Genomic DNA, 20,492 nt, shown 5'->3' with positions numbered 1-20,492 from the left:
ATTACTAGTTTTTGTGCAAAAGTAAAATTAATAATCTCAACATTATTTACCATCTACTTAAAGGCAAAAACACACACAAAACATTTTTTTATATACAGCTATATAAATTCGGGCGTTAAGGGGTTAAATCCAAATTGAGAGCACTTGAGTCCAGCTCCATAATATGCACTTGCTTTTATAGTATGCTTGTAATTTAAATTTTTATCATCTTTTTATTTGCCTTTTGTTTGTGTCTGTGTAAGCGTGTAACTGTGCTTTGTATTTGCTGCTGTTTATCTTGGCCAGGACGTTCTTGGAAAAGATATTCTTAACAAGGCTCTAAGTGAAAGACAGATGCTTTACCACTACGCTACAAATACAGTTAAACAGTGGGGACATAAAAAACCTAAACTCAAGAAAGACAGAAACGTATTTAATAAAAAAAATAAAAATAAAATAAAACAAAACGATACGTAAAAGAGGAAGTAAATTTATGAGCTATTTTCCGGCCTAACCCCCCCAAATATTGGCCGATGTTAAACTACACAAGAGGTAAGTTGGAGCAAACTTTGCCACAAAGAGATCTGTGCTGGACTGATTCTGTCTGCTTGTCTTGATCAGCGATTGGACACAAACACTTCAAGTTCAGTGGCTGAGAAAAAAGGGGGCTGGTGATAATTATCATACTGTACAAACGCCGTAAAATACGCGCGTCATGAAGTGCACAGACGCCCGTATTTTACGCGCGTTGTGTGCATCTGAACAGCGTTTTTTACGCGTTTTTTTAAAGCTCCGTTTACACATAGACGGTAAGAGCTCCCGGAAGCATCCCGGAAGAGTTTTTGGCTGTCTTAAGGATCAAACGCTGTTGTTAACGCCGGCACCAGGGGGCATGGCTTAGTTCCGGCTTTACTGGGAATCGTCGAAAAAATTATTCAACATGTCGAATAATTCTGGGAGCGCTCCCGGAGAATTCGCGTGATGAGGGAGACAATGCGAACAACGGCATTTGATACTTTTTAATCTCCGTTTCATCCTGCCCCGTCCTGTAGTGCCGCAGTTTACACCGCCGTAATTGGCGACAGAGGCAGACAAAACGGCGGCACTAGCGGACAGTACGCCGTTCTAAACGCCACCTCCCGGTTAACGGTGTTCCAAACGGCCGATAGGCAGCGGTCAGTATAAAAACACTAGCGCGCTGCATGCAGGCCTCTCACTCGCGGCCAGCTCCAGATATTTTTGCAGAGAAGCTCCAGTATGCCTCCTAAAAGAAAATTGGCAGCGGCAAGGACTTACCAAGAGGTCTGGTTCAGAAGCAGAGGGGAGGCCTGTGGTGGAGACGGAGCAACATGTTGAGGAGGGGGAAAAGGAAGGAGAAGAAAAGGCTGAGGATGATCTCCCTCCCCCTGCAGTGACAGAGGCATGTATTCCTGCTGCTTCAGCCTATTATACTCTGGGGGCGGTGCCTATATGCAAAAGTCGGTGCCTATATGCAAAAGTTCCTGGAATAACGCAGGATTTGCCTGGATAAAACCAGTGGTACACAGGGCATTATCGGCGGCAGCAGAACACCGCCGTTCTCACACGCGTCTTAACCTGTGATTGTAAAGGATAGAACTGGGTATTAACCCCCGTTGCCCGACGTGTGCCGGATACTACGGCGTCAAAACGCCGCTTTATTTGGCGGATTTAGCGGCGTTTTAGCCACGTATTTGTGGCTAGTATGGCGGTCAAAACGCCGGCGAAATGCTCCGCCCCTTTCCACCGTGAAAACAGCCGGAACTACCGCGAACTTCGGTCTACGTACTACCCGCCGACAAAACCGTCTATGTATAAACGGGGCTTAAGGGCTCCATTGCGGCGTAAAAAAACGGCGTATTGTTTGACACATTACGGCGCATTTAACGGTGTCGTCTTTATTTACGGCGTAAAAAGCGCCGTAACAACTGACAAAAACTGCGTTTTTTTACGGTGTTTTTTTTTGTGAAACGCAACTGAAAGTGGCGTAACTGTGGCACTGTTGGCTTGCCATAGTTGCCAGGGGAGGCAATGTAGGGTTTTTTCCCACACTACGGTGAGAGACGAGGAAAGATGCTGTGTCTTAAAATGTTGGCAGCGGACAGCATGACGCCAAATAAATTAAGCCGTCACTTAAAGACATTACACGCCAATAAGCCGCTTGACTTTTTTCAGCGAAAACTTGCCGAATATTGCCAGCAATCATCCTGCTTTGTGAATGCTGCTTCAGTAAACCAGCGAACACCGTTAGCATCATAGCACCTTAGCAGAGGAGCTGCGCAGCAGTAGACATGGTCTCTGTCATGCTGGATGACATTGCTGCAAAAATAAAAACTAATTTAAAAAAAAAAAAAAAGCACAAATTGTTTTATTCATTTTGTTTTGTCTGTTAAATTGTTTTATATATTGTGCTCCTGAGTAAGTGTTCTGATCAATTTGAATGTATTATTATTTTGTTTTTTCAAATTTTGTTTTTGTGTTGTGGTCAGTCAAAAATGGTTATAGTTTAAGGATTTTTTTTTTTTTTTAAATTTCAAGCAAAGTGATGCAAATTTTTTCTGTTACAAACTAAAAAACAATGTTAATAAAGTTATTCTCTGCTGAAAGTTGATCAAAAGTTCTTTCTTTTTTTTTCTTTAATGTTAATAAGGATATAATGAATGCAGAGGTGTACTTATAACAATTTTATGGACAAATGATACTATTTACGGTCACAGCATAGAGTGGGGGGGGGGGGGGGGGCGAAAAAATATTGTCAAATTACTCACCACACTGTGCAGTACCAACCTGAACCACTGGGTGGAAACGGGGCTGTCGGCACCCACTGGATAATCATCAAGGTGTGACAGTTGCATTAATTTATTCGACGTGTGGCAGCGTGTGCCAGAATTTTTAATACAGTCGGCATACACAGACAAGGTGTGACAGGGCCTTTAGAAAGTAAAAGCTGTGCCACAAAATATCATGCAATTCTCACTTCCAACCACTCAGTGGCACCAACACTTCCATATTCTCCTGCACTCCAACTTGCAAATACAATACTCCGCCTCGGTTTGAAACCATCTGTGGAGCGATCAAGAAATGAAAGTTACACAAATCAATGATCAGTGTCTTCAGTTGGTAAATACTTTATCAGGGCACGGTTTCATAAAGTGGTCTAATCTTTAAGCCTACTAACTTACTTAGTCGACTACGGTTAGTCGCCCAACATTATCTGTCTAATCACCGGTTCACATCAACGGCTAAACTTGTAGATTAGCCGTCTTACGTTCGTCAACCATTTTCACAGGCATAATGGCCTTGTGAGTGCCATTGCCAAGAAATGCCTCCAATAGTAAGTCCCTTCTCGGGGTCACCACAGCAAATCCAAGGTGGATCTGCATGTTGAATTGGCACAGGTTTTATGCCGGATGCCCTTCCTGACGCAACTCCACATTACATGGAGAAATGTGGTAGGGGTGGGATTTGAACCTGGAACCTTCTGAACTGAAACCAAGCTCATTAACCACTTGGCCACCACCCCTGCTTAAGAAATGCCTCCAATGTGCGACAGCTTTGTTTACGTCCGGGTTGGTCATTGTCATGAACTATCCACCCTTTGTTTTGTTAACTGGCTTTATTAACATTTACGGACACAAACAAACTGCAGAATGACACATTTACTCTTAAGGCCCCCTAACACTTGCAAGACTTTGATCTGTGCACTTGCACAGACTCTGTCATACACAAGTAAACTCATCTCAAACTCGCTGTAAACAATTGTAAACTGCACAGCTTTGTGCAAGCCCACAAAAGAAAATTCTGAAATGTTCAAAATCTCTATTGTGCATTAATTACGTGAACTTCATGTGAACATTATGCAAACAATTAAAAAACACTGCGTGTGAGTGCGAGTGATTCCGTCACTGCACAGCATCAGAGCGCAGCTCATCTGAATGATTATAACAAGATGTTAAATGTATCATAAACACAATTTTACAGCTGCTCTCAAGAAGAGATAAACATGCAACTGTTTTACCAAGCTATTACAATATAAACATTACAAATAATTACCTTTTTACATGGTTCAAAATACTTTCTCCACCTCATTCAGCACACAAGAGAGAGGAAAAAAGCTACTGCTGGAGTGGTCCACTGTGATTCTGGAAGCGATTAGAGCCATTTTCAACAGCCAACTTTGAGAAAAAATGATTAATCCGCTACGGAATAATTATTTCATATACGCAGCATCCAGCGCACAATGCGTGGCATCCAGTTGGGAACACAGCGGGTGGGATCGTCACGACGATGTGTGTGCAAGTGCGCGGATCAAAGTTGTGCAAGTGTCAGGGCCTTTAGCCTAGTAGTTTTTCTTTGACACTTCCATCAAGGCTTTTTGTGCACACAACGCTGCTTAGCGTAACACCGACACTTGCTGGCTTATGTGAAAACTGTCACAAACACACCATGACAGTCGTCTGGCTACAACCATGGCCAAAAGAGGAGGAGGCGCTCCTTTTGGAAGAATACAAGAGACGTAGGGCTGCTCTTGAGTGTTCTGTCAAGTTGTGGTACATGATAGCCGCCATTTCTGAGGTAAGACACTGAAGTTTTGTCGACTAAAAAAGATTACTCTCCTCTGTACCAGGCTAAAAACTTTAGTCATGTAACGTGAAACTTTAGCTGACTATAAGCGCTTTGTGCAACAACTAACGTCAAAAGATTAGTCAATTAAGTGTGTTTAGTTGACTAAACAAGATTAGACTGTTTTATGAAACCAGGCCCAGGTGGGATAAAGTGCACATCAGCATCATTCCAAAAATTATTTCCAACACTCACCGTTCTTCACCATGTCTGAGATGGATCGTGCCAGCTCTACAAGCATGCTGGTGCCAACTGTGGATGAAGCAAATCCTGGACCCCATGCATCTCTCTGGGCTCCCAGCACCATATATCGATCTAAAAATTGATGAAGTAATGTGAATGGAGGAAATATAATCATTTTACATTCACAATCCTTTTCTGTACATTTTAAAGAGTGTTCGGATTTGGACCAGTTACATTAGTGCCACGCAGGAGGTTGTTTTCAGTGGTGTTGGTCTTTGAGTGAGGTTACTTTGAGCTCATATCTTAGTAATATCATCAATCTCGTGCTGACTGGGAACCAAGTGGGTATTTTTTAAAGCCATCATAAGCATACCCAGATCAGATATTTTAACCATTCATTCATGTTATATACCCGCTTATTCCAATCAAAGCTCATGGGAAAGGGGGAGGGAGAACCTCTCTCAGTGATCACTTGATTAGGAGGCGAGATACAAACTGAACAGTCAAGGCCGACACATATTGACAGACCATCACACCTATGATCAATTTACAGTTTTCTATTCAACTAACCTGCATGTCTTGAAAGTGAGAGGAAGCTGGAGCACCCAGAGGGAACCCACGCAAAACACAATACAGACAGACAACACAAACAGGACTGTTGGATGTTGGAGGAGTGCAATCTGAGAGCCCTAGAGTTATTGAGTTGTAAAGAATGTGAACAGTTCTACATAAAATTCTGACACATCAGATTTTGTGAACCGATTAGAAATTCTCTGTATTACAGCTAAGTACCAAATGCTAATGTAACGACACATTACAACTAGAAAACAAAACACAATACACTAACAAGCATAACTCAGAGACAAAATATGCATTACGTAAAGTACATTTTTAGAAAATATATAAAACATGATACTGGCTAAACTTGAATTATATCCCCAGGACATTCATTTAACAACTTTGGGTGTCATCAGACTGCTTATTTTGTGTACAATAATGCTCCATGTTGCACATGATGTCAGTTCAGAACAGAAATAAGACTGTTGGGCGTTGGCAGATGACTGGCTTCCTGTCCCAGTGAGATCAGATTTTAAGGTTCTGCTACCAGTCTGTAAAATTGTTCACGGACTGGCACCTCCCTACTTAGCTGACCTAATTAAACCTTACGTACTGGCCCGGGCTTTGCATTCTCAGGGTGTAGGACTACTTTGTGTCCCTGCCAAAAATGTGGCAGGAGGGTGGGAGAGAGCGCGATATAGCGCTCAGGTTGGAGGCCTGCAATGATACAACAGTTTGAGTAAGTTTATTCAACTGTTCTTGCTGCTGCTTTAATATGTCCATAAGCTCGCTTAAACCAGGCTCTGGTGGCTCACCCTGCTTACTTGACTGGACACTGCCTTGCATGCCACACTGAAGGCCAAAAGCCGAGGGAACAGAATAACTACGGCCTCTAGCACCACCTAGTAGGCCCTCGCGCTCCCACCTCATCGCCTCAGCCCGGAGCTCCATCAATCTAATGTCTGGCTGCCTACAAACAAGTTGTTTTAGCTCACGACGCAAGGCACTATCAAGGACGTGTTCAGTAAATTGGTCTCGAAGCAATACCTCGGCATTAGGGATCCCACCTGGTGCCTGCTGTCTAACCAGAGCCATCAAAGACATTAAAGCTAGCGAAAACTCCTGAAGGCTCTCACCCTCAAGTTGGTGCCGAGCAAAAAAATCTTGCTGCAAAGTGATGTAAGATTGATGACATCCATAAATCTCCTTCAAAATGGCAAGAATTTTATCAGAGTCCCCACGTTCAGCAGGTGGACGGAACTTAATTTCCTGTTTGGCTTCTCCTTCCAAATGTTCAAAAATAAACAACGCACGGTCAGCAGCGGCCAGATGTCGGGCACGCATGCACGCCTCAACCTCCTCGGCCCACTCAGTTATCCCCAGCCCAGTCCTTCCATTAAACATAGGGCACCTACGGTCCCGAGGTACAACCACAAATCGCTCTGTGACAGCAGGAAGAGGGGACACTGTATTTACTGCTGAACCAGACGGCTGAGAGGTGCCCCATCTGGGTCCAAAGCCACCGCACGCTCCCAAATGGAGTTGCTCATTATCTGCTTGAAGCTGTGAAACAAGATCTTTTAACTGCTGCAATTCCTTCTCCATGTCAACTGAAGAAAGATGCCAAAAGCCCCCCCCCCGAAAAAAAAGAGATCCTAAAACTTTGGGTCCTAACACCACCTCCGCTATTCTGATACCTTTTTATGAAAAATCTAACAATTTAAACCACCAATACTACTAACAAAATAAAAAGTCTCTGCCCCCTTAATTTCCTGGTAATCCTGCTGACAAGTCTGCAGGTCATAGAGCTTTCTCTTATTGTGCCCCTGTTCTGTGAAATGATCTCCCTGCGTCAATAAAACAGTCAGATTCTGTGGAGACTTTCAAGTCCAGACTTAAGACGCACTTATTTTCACTTTCATATGGCTAGAATACTGGTATAGTTTTGTTTTACACTTTTTACTCTTTTAATTAATTTTATTAGTAAACGGAACGTGCCGCGAACCCCAACTTTACCTAAATTCTGGGTCTTTTAGTGAAGCTTAGGGCTAGTGGCCAGCAATCACCTTAGTATTTCTTCTGTTTTTCTTGTTGATTAATGCTGGCAAATTATACTGTATTTATTGTCTTTTGGATGCCTGATTCTGTTTTTTTCTCTCTGTTTAAGGTGCAGCTCCATCCAGAGATGGGAGCTGTATTTGTGCTGGCGACCCTCCTGTCGTGTGCGCCAACAGCATTTCCTGTATATTAGTTTTAGGAATTGTTCTGTTAATTTTTCTGTAATTTATGTCTGTAGCATGGCCCAAGCAGAGGGTCACCTCTTTGAGTCTGGTCTGCTTGAGGTTTCTTCCTCAGAGGGAGTTTTTCCTTTGTCACTGTTGCTCTGGGGGTTAGTAAGGTTAGACCTTACTTGTGTGAAGCGCCTTAAGGCAACTCTGTTGTGATTTGGCGCTATATCAAATCAAATCAATTTTATTTATATAGCGCCAAATCACAACAAACAGTTGCCCCAAGGCGCTTTATATTGTAAGGCAAAGCCATACAATAATTACAGAAAAACCCCAACGGTCAAAACAACCTCCTGTGAGCAAGCACTTGGCAACAGTGGGAAGGAAAAACTCCCTTTTAACAGGAAGAAACCCCCGCAGAACCAGGCTCAGGGAGGGGCAGTCTTCTGCTGGGACTGGTTGGGGCTGAGGGAGAGAACCAGGAAAAAGACATGCTGTGGAGGGGAGCAGAGATCAATCACTAATGATTAAATGCAGAGTGGTGCATACAGAGCAAAAAGAGAAAGAAACACTCAGTGCATCATGGGAACCCCCCAGCAGTCTAAGTCTATAGCAGCATAACTAAGGGATGGTTCAGGGTCACCTGATCCAGCCCTAACTATAAGCTTTAGTATATAGTACTATATAAATTAAAATAAATTGAAATTGAATTGAAATGTACTAATAATGTGTCTGAATAATCCATTTGTTTGGTATAATTTTTATTTTAAAATTCTACAGCAAATATTGTGCTGAAAGGAAAAAAAAATTGTACCTGCATCCACAAAGCCTTTGATGACCCCAAACACATTAATGATCCTTTTCTCAGTCACAACGTTGTTGACAGTCACAGTAATCACATCGCTCTCGTCTCCCAGCCTCATGCTGATTCCCCAACGTAATGGTGGAAGCTGACCTCCCAGCTGCCTGTGAGATACATATGAGAAATTACAAGATTAACAAAGTTACAAATTTTTGCCCCTTCATTCCCACCTCCGATAACTTATACCCCTATATCACAGAGTGCGTTCCTTCCTGTTTAATCTTGAATAGCAAATCCGGGTGCGTTTTGAAGCATCATAGTAACTTCTTGATCCATCTTTTGTCAATCTTGAACAAATCTGGTATACGTAGTAGTAGTTACGGCCGTCATTGGCACCAGTTTTGAAATTTTCCAGCTGCTCAAAAATTTCATCCCGATTCACCAAACTGTTGTCATTACGCAGTCACTTTCTGGTGTCTGTAATCTTAACAGCTTCAGTCATGTTCAAACATATTTAAACTGAGTAGTCCTAGTGAGTACAGCTTGAAACTTCTTTGATTTGCTCCATTGGGGTAAAAATTTGAAGCAAAAGCAACTCATTTTGGAGCGACTTCCAAGGTATGCACTTTATAAGCCAGGCAGTTGTCAGGTATGCACAGGGCTGGAGTTGGACAAAAAATTGGCCCTGGACTTTTCGGTCCAGACTGTTGTGTGGGCCGCTGAAGAGGAGGTACTGCTGGCCTACCACCACCAGAGGGCGCCCTGCTTGCAGTGCAGGCTTCAAGCACAAGAGGGCGTCGGAGCAACAGAGAGTGACAGCTGTCACTCATCAACAGCACCAGCTGTCACTCATTCTACTATCATCATCCACATCACCATAAAAGCCGGCCTGCAACTCCACCTCCCCGCCGAGAAATCAGCTACCAATCAGGTAACCTTCTCTGCTGTACCTTACCGTGACTAAATATTGTTCTGTGTGCAGCCTTTGTTCCTGTGGATACAGTCTTCTGCTGGATTGGCGCATAGTGTGGGTTTGTGACGCCTTTGCCTCTCACTCCATCCAGAGAAGCGACTGACAGGAGCTGCACGGGTGTTCCTATTTTGGAGGTGGAGGTTCTCCCTCCCGGAGGAACTGAGTGTATTCACACACCCACCATTAACTGTTTCTGTTTCTTCCAGCAGTACCAGGTCTGACAGCTGGAGACGGTGGCCGTGGAAGCTGTGTGGGATCCGGCTCTTCTCTGGACAGACGTCTTCTATCCTCGAGCCTGCCCACACGTCACCTTTTGTACGATTGACTGTACTTCTCAACTGCAATTGTCTGTATTCCGTTGTGCAATTCACAACATTAAATTGTTATTTTTGGCTTATCCATTGTCCGTTCATTTACGCCCCTGTTGTGGGTCCGTGTCACTACACTTTCCCAACACAGACTGGCCCACCACTACAATCTGATTGTACACACTGTGCCAACTCATCCCCCGTTGAAGTACATATGAACACACAAGCCCTTACTGTTCACAACTTTGCTGAACAATATCCCTTTATATTCTGGAGTCTTGAATAAAATAAATGATGAAAATTGTTAAAACAGCAGACTTACGAGGTCTGTTAGAAAACTATCCGACCTTTTAATTTTTTTGCAAAAACTATATGGATTTGAATCATGTGCGCTTGCATCAGCCAAGCTTGAACCTTCGTGTGCATGCGTGAGTTTTTTCACGCCTGTCGGTTGCGTCATTCGCCTGTGAGCACGCTTTGAGTGAGCAGTGGTCCACCCCCCTCGTCAGATTTTTATTGTGAGGAAAATGTCTGAACGATTTGGAGCTTTGCTGCATCAAATTTTTCCAGAAACTGTAAGAGACAGCCAGGTGGACACCATTCGGAAGATTCAGACGGCTTTCAGGGACGATTCTATGGGGATCACACAGATTAAGGAGTGTTACAATCGGTTTCAAGACGCCGCACAATGGCCGAGGGCGCGCCGCGCTCTGAGCGGCGTTGGACAGGCTGAAATGACCAGATCATTTCCAAACTGAACGCTGTGTTGATCCGGGACGTCGTCTGACTACTACAGAAATGGCAGAAGAGGTGGACATACCACTTTTTCGGCACATTCCACTGTTACAGGAGTTTTTGTCATGAAAAGACGTGCGGAGAAATTCGCGCGTCGGGACGGAGCCGCGAATGGCGCGGGACAAAAGCAACGCCGTGATGAAGCCTCACAGGACATGTTGTGGCATGTCCAGCTCGTCCACAATTTCTCGGATAGTCACATGACTGAAAAGCCACCGAAAGCCATCTGAATCTTCCGAATGGTGCAAGACCTGAGCATGTTACAACATGTCCTGTGAGACCAACACGGCGGTGCTTTTGTCCCGCGCCATTAGCGGCTCCGTGGCGAATTCCTCCGCTCCTCTTTCCATGACAAAAACTCCTGTAACAGTGGAATGTGCCGAAAAAGTGGTATGTCCACCTCTTCTGCCATTTCTGTAGTAGTCAGACGAGGTCCCGGATCAACACAGCGTTCAGTTTGGAAATGATCTGGTCGTTTCAGCCTGTCGATCGCCGCTCGGAGCGCGGCGCGCCCTCTGCCATTGTGCGCCGTCTTTAAACCGGTTGTACCGCTCCTTAATCTGTGTGATCCCCATAGAATCGTCCCTGAAAGCCGTCTGAATCTTCCGAATGGTTTCCACCTGGAGGTCTCTCACAGTTTATGGAAAAATTTGATGCAGCAAAGCTCCAAATCGTTCAGACATTTTCCTCACAATAAAAATCCCACGAGGGGGGTGGACCACTGCTCACTCAAAGCGTGCTCACAGGCGAATGATGCAACCGACAGGCGTGAAAAAACTCACAGATGCGCACGAAGGTTCAAGCTTGGCTGATGCAAGCGCACATGATTCAAATCCATATAGATTTTGCAAAAAATAAAAAGGTCGGATAGTTTTCTAACAGACCTCGTACATGCTCAAAGCACATTACATAGCAACATGTGAGTTGTAAGCTTGAAGATCTGCAATTATGTGTGGCATCCTGTGGAGTGACCACAAATCTCTGCACATTCTCTACTGTTTGCTGGTTTTACCATATTTAAATTACTGTGCGGAGGTTTGGGCCAATACTTATAAATGTACACTACATTCACGATCGATACTACAAAAAAAGAGCCATAATGACAATTCATAATACCAGTTACAAATAAACAACTTCACTATTCTTAAAATCAAAAACATTAAAATTCAATGACCTGGTTCACATTCAAACAGCACAAATTATGTATAAAGCAGTAAACAATCTACTTTCCCAAAAATATTGAAAAATTGAGATGGAGATTATAATCTGACGGGGGAGTATAAACCAAAACATTGACAGGTCTGTACAACACTAAAAATGTTTTGTATATCAATATGTGGAGTGAAGCTGTGGAACACGTTGGGTGCAGAGCTCAAGAAATGTCCAAGCATGACCCAGTTAAAACGGCGGTACAAAAACATGGTTTTCACAGGGTACAAGGAGCCTGAAGGGCTTTGATGTTTACCAGTTGTTTCACAGATTCACTTTTTACTTACATTTATTTATGTATGAGGTGTTAATTGGTATTTACATACATCCGAGTTGCAAATACAGTAAAACTCACCTAAGCCATCATCGTATGAACCAGAATATTCAAACTCAAGGGACAAAAGCAGAAGTCCCAATGCTTTTGTGTGGTTTCCCATGGAATAAACATCATATATAACAGATTTTGTATAACAGTTTCGCTCACATTGGATGATTGCAATGCATGTCCATTAAAAACCCCTCGTATGTACCGGACTAAGCAGTCTGGATGCGCCCAGTAACAGTGGTATGAAATGAAATTCAGCACTGACACTCGCCGATTCGAGGAAAGCGGGTACCATATTTCCGTGATTAAAAGACTGGCCATTTATTTTTTCAAACTGCTCAGACACAGGACCTAAACAAGGCAGGGTGAAATTTAAGGCTTGTGATTATTAACAAAATGCTGTTTGCTGCCTTCACTGTAATATGATGTTAAGTTTCACACATATCCCTGGGTGTGACAAATCAAACCACTTTTGATCAGAGCCCTCTGCCTGGCTGTGAACCCTCCTTGGATGTTGACGTGCACCTTCAGCAGCAACAGCTGAAACTGCAAGGGCTGTGATTGGTCACTTTTACATTTTCACTTTCTCTCCCATCATATTTTAAAAGTTTTTGCAGTGTACCACTGATTACATTTCGATCATGCATCAAATGTGTTTGGCAGAAAAGTCCGCAAATAGGGCCAACTTAACAACACGGTGTTGGAAAATGACATCGGTGTCAAATGGCCTGCAATTCATGGAGAGAAACTGCACGTACCATGTTGTTGGTTTGGAGGATGATTGCATAAAGAAGCTTGCTGAGGGACAAATTAATCCAGACAAAGCCGCTGTTCCTGCGGCAACTTGCACAAAGACAGGATGGAGAACTTAAAGAGGAATGTCTAAGGAGTATTTCTGTTGAATTTGATGCTTTTATCACCATTTGCATGACTGTTTATATGCTGCACTAATAGTCTCAGATTTGGAGGTATTGATTCCCATCCCAGTCGCTTTATGCTCTTCCTCAAACCTGCTCAGTGCATATTGAACATCAATGTTTGATGAAGCCAACAGAACCACATCATCCACAAAAAGCAGAAATGTCATTCTGAGGTCACCAAATTGGACACGCTCCAGTTTCTGACTACACCTTGAAATCCTGTCCATGAACATCACAAAGAGAACCGGTGACCAGGGACCGCTCTGGTGGCGTCCAACAGCCACCGGAAACAGGTCTGAAGTAATGTCAACAATGTGGACACAGTCCCTACTTTGGTCAAATAGAGATCGGATCATGCGGTGCAGTAGTTTTGGTACCCCAAACCCCTGCAGCACCCCGTTAACCCCCAAAATGTGATTCAGCTGCAAATCGTGAATTATCCGCAAACTATTAATTGCAAAACGTGAATACTGAAAAAATATCTCACAAAATGTGAATATCATTCATAATGTATGTGTATATACAGTAGTGTTCAGAATAATAGTAGTGCTATGTGACTAAAAAGATTAATCCAGGTTTTGAGTATATTTCTGTTACATGGGAAAAAAGGTACCAGTAGATTCAGTGGATTCTCACAAACCCAACAAGACCAAGCATTCATGATATGCACACTCTTAAGGCTATGAAATTGGGCTATTAGTAAAAAAAGTAGAAAGGTTCCATGGACACTGACCTGTATCTGTTACACAAATCTTACAAAACTTGCACAATGTCATAATAAAGAAGAACACTTAGTGATAGGCATTTCACAAACTCAGTGTCGATCACGATTACAGAGTACAACACTAACTCCCCTGGTGATGAATTCCACGGATCCGCAGAGTTTTAACAGCCCTGCGCTTTGCCTTCCCGTGTACCGAGGGCTGGGAGTCCACTGAGCTGCTTAAGAAAAAATGCAAAACATACACACACAACCTTTCTTGACTTTTGCTGAGTGAGGCGCTTGCTCTGTACAAATAAAGTTATCGTTATGATGACCCTCTCACCATATAATCTAATTTCAGTAGTACCGCTCATATTGCAATTTAATATCGCAATGAGTAGATCATTAAAAAAAATTTTAAACACTGAACATTTTGTTTTCAATGAGGACCATGTGCAAATGCTTGCTTTCATTGTTATTCATGTTATTTTACAAAATGGAAAGTAATTTATCTCTTGACTGCAACCCCCTCCCCGTGCCCTTTTTTTAAAGGAGATACAAAAATTGATCTGGTCTGTCATTAAATACTGTCCAATCTAAAGTGTGAGGTTTGCTCTCCATTACGCCTCTACTGATGGTCCTCACTGTATCAGACATCTTACCTGAGAATGTTGTAAGCCATATCTGCTGTGATGGTCTGGGCCACGATTGAGGGCAGGCCTGAAGACTTGACCGGAGGAAACTGTGTGTGGTTAAAGCTGGGAAACCCCGGGGTGTAGGGATCACCTGAACCCAAGTGGACCTGCAGGAGGAATAAACAGAGGAAACTGAGCTGTTGGTCCTCATCCAAAGCAACTACAGATCTGTGAGCAAGCTCAGTTTAAGTTGATTATGAGGGATCAAAAGGAAAACTACCTTGGTTAATGTGACTGCTTTTAAATGTTTTTATGATGGCATTTTAGAAACTGTCATTTCAATTTCAATTAATTTTCATTTATATAGTGTCAAATCACAACAAAGTTGCCTCAAGGCGCTTCATACAAGTAAGGTCTAATCTTACCAACCCCCAGAGCAAGTACACAGGTGACAGTGGTAAGGAAAAACTCCCTCCTGAGGTAGAAACCTCAAGCAGACCAGACTCAAAAGGGTGACCCTTTGCTTGGGCCATGCTACAGACAGAAATTACAAAACAATTCACAAAACAAATATACAGGAAATGTTGCCGGTGCACAGGACAGGAGGGTTTCAGAAACAGATATCACAACCATCTCTGGATGGAGCCGCACCTCAGCTGTAACTGTATCCCATGCTGGCTGGATGTTCTGATTTTATTTTAATTTATTTTGTGTGTATACATATATATTTTGTATATCTGTTTTGCATGGAAGTTATGTCTCTTTGTGTCCATGTTGTTGTGCTGCCTTCTTGAACAGGTCACTCATGGAAAAGAGATTTTTAATCTTAACGAGGCTTTTACCTGATTAAATAAATAAAGGAGAAAATTATTTTCCTGTTCTACCCATGCCAGTGTTTTGCACACACACACACACACACACACACACACCTATGAAATTTAACAATTTAACATTTTCCTCAAAATATTCCCAAGTGCTTTCTTAACAAGGCAACAAATTTTCAACACAGCATTTTGAAACATCCTAGTTCTATTTTGCATGCTTACATTATGTTACGTGCACACAAAAAAAATTATTAATTTGTGAACAGAAATCACACACACACTTTCATATATTTCACAAGGTAGACTTGACGGAGCAATCACAAACTGATGGGAATCTGTCTGTCAATGGAGATCTTACACTCTTGTAAATAAGATCTCATTTTTGTTTATTAGTTGGGCATTTTGCATAAGTAACTTATGTTTGATCTGAGAAATTAATACCTTAAACACACTGAACGAACTAACGAATAAAACACTATACCAAATATCTCTTTCTTCTAAGTGTTTCTTGGTCCACATTTCCAATAAGACATACTCACATGTCCATACAGCTCAGTTGAGCCTCCAATGTTCAAATCGACAGGATCAGAGTAGATCAGCACAGCGGAAGCGTTCACTTTAGCAGCATTCGCTACCTGTTGCCGCAGAATACAGTGGGAATGAAAAGGCACGAGTGAAGTAGAAACTATACAGCCACAATGTCACTGACTTGTCAACAGAAGCCGGGGGGCAAAAAGAGCAGCAGTTTGATTAATTATCATCAGTTCAGATTTGGGGCATGTGGTCTGAAATTGGTATACTGCTGCATCCCCATTCAACTGGATAGAGACGTGTATCCAAACACACACACAGACACAAAATGAACACAGCACCACTCACCTTTTCGGCAAAGCTGATCATTCCTGCACGGACTAACATGACCCTCCCATTGAGGTTATGCCTTCTGTCATACAGTTCCCTGAAGTCAATTTCTCGTCCATAATGGGCATATAAGACAGCACCCTGCACAAAAACAAACACTCTTTAAGCAAGAGTCATTAATACCTGTAACCCCAAATCATAAAAAGCTGGGACGGTATGGACAATGCAAATAAAAAATAAACACAACTCAGAGATTCTAACATTTACTTTGTCTTCTACTTATTTGCAGACCATACAAACCCAAGACATTTCATGTTTTGTGTGGTCAGTTTCCTTTCCAGAGGTGGGTAATCCTGGCTTCAGTGAGCAAAAGTCCTACCACCTATTTGTTCCATCCTCTCACTAAGCATGTGGATTCTAATTAGTTCAACTTAGGTAGGTAGATGAGCTGATTGGTGAAATCACCTGTTTTAGGCACACAGGTAGAAACAATAAATGGTACGACTTTTACTCACTGAAGCCAGGGTTACTCACCTCTGTTCATTTCATTTCTTAATATACAACCCCTGGCAAAAATTATGGAATCACCGGCCTCAGAGGATGTTCATTCAGTTGTTTAATTTTGTAGAAAAAAAGCAGATCACAGACATGACACAAAACTAAAGTCATTTCAAATGGCAACTTTCTGGCTTTAAGAAACACTATAAGAAATCAAGAAAAAAAGATTGTGGCAGTCAGTAACGGTTACTTTTTTAGACCAAGCAAAGGAAAAAAATATGGAATCACTCAATTCTGAGGAAAAAATTATGGAATCACCTTGTAAATTTTCATCCCCCAAATTAACACCTTCATCAAATCAGATCTGCTCATTGACATTGACCCTATGCCATGACATTGACCCTATGTGTCTTTTTGCAAGGAATGTTTTTGCAGTTTTTGCTCTATGGCAAGATGCATTATCATCTTGAAAAATGATTTCATCATCCCCAAACATCCTTTCAATTGTCCAAAATATCAACATAAACTTGTGCATTTATTGATGATGTAATGACAGCCATCTCCACAGTGCCTTTACCTGACATGCAGCCCCATATCATCAATGACTGTGGAAATTTACATGTTCTCTTCAGGCAGTCATCTTTATAAATCTCACTGGAAAGGCATCAAACAAAAGTTCCAGCATCATCACCTTGCCCAATGCAGATTCGAGATTCATCACTGAATATGACTTTCATCCAGTCATCCACAGTCCACAATTGCTTTTCCTTAGCCCATTGTAACCTTGTTTTTTTCTGTTTAGGTGTTAATGATGCCTTTCGTTTAGCTTTTCTGTATGTAAATCCCATTTCCTTTAGGCGGTTTCTTACAGTTCGGTCACAGACGTTGACTCCAGTTTCCTCCCATTCGTTCCTCATTTGTTTTGTTGTACATTTTTCAATTTTTGAGACATATTGCTTTAAGTTTTCTGTCTTGACGCTTTGATGTCTTCCTTGGTCTACCAGTATGTTTGCCTTTAACAACCTTCCCATGTTGTTTGTATTTGGTCCAGAGTTTAGACACAGCTGACTGTGAACAACCAACATCAATTTGGGGCTAGTGATGAGGTCAAAATAAATCAAGTAATATTTTAAACAAGTGATGTCAACAGGTGACTGTAATTATGACTTGCTACAAAGCAGTATCCACAAAAGGCTGAGTATTTGAGGAGTGAATATGGCCACAGATTTCTCTCTTACATATTTCTTCCTCTACAGTGCATAATTTTAAACAATTCAAGGAATATGGAGTGTAATGGTCAAGAATGCAAGTCTGAGCTAAAACCCATGATCTCTGATGCCTCAGATGGCACTACATCAATAACAGTTACTCATACATCGCTGATATTACCACATGGTCAAGGGATTACTTTGGGAAACCTTAGTACTACAATACAGAGAGACATTCTCAGATGCTACTTAACACTTTACTGTGCAAAGAAAGAAGCCTGATGTTAACCTTGTCCAGGAGCAGCGTCAACTTCTCTGAGCTTGGAGGCATCTGAGTTGGACCATCACACAGTGGAAATGTGTTTTGTGGTGAAACAAATCAGTATTCCCTTTTTTCTTAATGAATGCTATGTACTCCAGACCAAAGATGTAAAGGACCACCCAGACTGTTGTCAGCAGTCATTTTTTTTATACCCGCTTACTCCAATCATTGGTCATAGGGGATAGGGGGTAGGCGGGTTGGAGCCTATCCCAGCAGTCATCGGACATGAGGCAAGGTGCACCCTGGACAGGACCCCTGTCTATCAAAGGGCCACATATAAACAGACAAACACACCTACAGTCAATTTAAAGCGTCCAATTCACCTAGCCTGCATGTCTTTGGAAGCGGGAGAACGCCGAACCAATCAAATGAAACCCACACAAACACAAGGAGAACATGCAAACTCCACACAGAAAAGACCATGGTTTGCACTGTTGCTTCACAGCGAGAAGGTCCTGAGTTCATTTCCCACTTGGTCATTCCTGTGTGGCGTTTGCATGTTCTCCCCATGTTAGTGTGGGTTCCCTGGCTTCCTCCCACTTCCAAAGACTGCTGCTGGTTAGATGAACTGGAAACTGTCCATAGGTTGTGAGTGGCCATTTGCATGTGTTTATCCATATGTCTTGGTTGGTCCTGCGATAAACTGACAACCTGTCCAGGGTGTCCCCTGCCTCTAGTCCAATGACTGCTGGGACAGGCTCCAGCCCCGCTGTAACCCTTAATTGAAATAAGCAGGTACTGTAAATGGATGAATGTGCTGCCTTCAATATGACATCTTTTCCAGGGACAACCATGCATTTTTCAACACAATGCAAAACCACATTCTGCACACCATACAAAAGCATGGCTCCAGACAAGAGGGTCTGCATTCTTAACCTGTTCCCAACAGGGAAAGTGTGGAGAATTTTGAAACAAAAAATGTAATGACAAACCCTGTACTGTTGTACATATTAAGGCGTGTTTGTGGGGAAAATAGGACAAAATAACACCTGAAATGCTTCCTTACACTAATAATGGTAACATTACAAAATGGTAAATGCTTTAGCTTTTCAAACCTTTTTGGAATGTGTTGCAGAATTTAAATGTAGAAATGGAAGTATATTAACAAACTCTTAGAGGTTTACCACACAAAACATGAAATATCTTGGTTTATTTTCAGAAAAGAAAAAAGTCACTGCTTTTTAAAAAATATATGTATTTATTTATTTTTTAAATTAGCTTTTTTTCATACCAACTCAACTTTTGCCTGATTTCTGATTTAAGCTTGTAAGTAGGAAAGGCATTTTGACTGCATATTCTGTTAGGTAATATCCTAAATTCCTTTCTTGTGAATTATAATCCACCGCTTCAACAGTTTATCTGCACACGTATTGTGGATTTACCTCTGCTGTTCCATTAGCACTGTAAGATAGGAATCCAACTGGACGGTCCTCCTTCCCCTTGAAAATAATTTTATTATAGGCAGACAGCGGAGGGTCCTGAACCTTAATGAAATGCTCTTCGGTCCAGGTCTTCATGCCGTACTTTTTAAACCTATTTATCACCTTCTCTGCAAGATCTTCATCACCTGAAGAACCAGCACGATGGTTGTTACTAGAAAACTCACTGCAACAGAGAAAGAGGCATGGAGAGGAAGAAATGGGGAGAAAAGTTGAAGGTTCGAGAACTATTACTCACTTTTACAACCAAAATACTTCAGTTTTACAGTTACCTGAAGGTGGCATCAAAGCTCTGTGCACTGAGCTTTTGGGCAAGTAGTTTTTTTACATCAGCCCATTCCATTAAAGGGGCAGCACCTGTTTCAATTGAAGGCTGATGTAGAAACTCATCAAACGGCAGAGTGGAGGCTGCACAGCTTGGAGATACTACACCTTTCTGCTGAACCAGGTAGCCAATGAAATAGCCTGGTTGATTACAAAACAACAAATCAAATCAAATCAAATCAATTTTATTTATATAGCGCCAAATCACAACAAACAGTTGCTTTATATTGTAAGGCAAAGCCATACAATAATTACGGAAAAACCCCAACGGTCAAAACGACCCCCTGTGAGCAAGCACTTGGCGACAGTGGGAAGGAAAAACTCCCTTTTAACAGGAAGAAACCTCCAGCAGAACCAGGCTCAGGGAGGGGCAGTCTTCTGCTGGGACTGGTTGGGGCTGAGGGAGAGAACCAGGAAAAAGACATGCTGTGGAGGGGAGCAGAGATCAATCACTAATGATTAAATGCAGAGTGGTGCATACAGAGCAAAAAGAGAAAGAAACACTCAGTGCATCATGGGAACCCCCCAGCAGTCTAAGTCTATAGCAGCATAACTAAGGGATGGTTCAGGGTCACCTGATCCAGCCCTAACTATAAGCTTTAGTAAAAAGGAAAGTTTTAAGCCTAATCTTAAAAGTAGAGAGGGTGTCTGTCTCCCTGATCCGAACTGGGAGCTGGTTCCAGAGGAGAGGCTGTCATTCTCAGCATCTGTGTGGATGTTAAAATCGCCCACTATAATTATCTTATCTGAGCTAAGC

General features: G+C 42.3%; 1 protein-coding gene across 3 annotated transcripts in view; it reads right to left on the bottom strand.

Annotated features, from left to right (window-relative positions):
* tfr1a (transferrin receptor 1a) overlaps positions 1 to 20,492 on the bottom strand; it is a 98,592-nt gene that overhangs the window by 19,670 nt on the left and 58,430 nt on the right. For all 3 annotated transcript variants that reach the window (XM_034184122.1, XM_034184123.1, XM_034184124.1), the window contains 8 exons: positions 19,684 to 19,876; positions 19,355 to 19,577; positions 15,963 to 16,085; positions 15,623 to 15,718; positions 14,287 to 14,426; positions 8,404 to 8,555; positions 4,816 to 4,935; positions 2,975 to 3,060 (listed from right to left, as the gene is read on the bottom strand). In XM_034184122.1, the coding sequence (XP_034040013.1) occupies positions 2,975 to 3,060; positions 4,816 to 4,935; positions 8,404 to 8,555; positions 14,287 to 14,426; positions 15,623 to 15,718; positions 15,963 to 16,085; positions 19,355 to 19,577; positions 19,684 to 19,876 (1,133 nt within the window). The remainder of the gene's footprint in view (positions 1 to 2,974; positions 3,061 to 4,815; positions 4,936 to 8,403; positions 8,556 to 14,286; positions 14,427 to 15,622; positions 15,719 to 15,962; positions 16,086 to 19,354; positions 19,578 to 19,683; positions 19,877 to 20,492) is intronic.

Source organism: Thalassophryne amazonica, chromosome 12 (assembly GCF_902500255.1).
Source record: "Thalassophryne amazonica chromosome 12, fThaAma1.1, whole genome shotgun sequence".
NCBI classification, from domain to species: domain Eukaryota; kingdom Metazoa; phylum Chordata; class Actinopteri; order Batrachoidiformes; family Batrachoididae; genus Thalassophryne; species Thalassophryne amazonica.
Note: the sequence above shows the minus strand (reverse complement) of the source record. Positions and strands in the feature narration are given on the sequence as shown.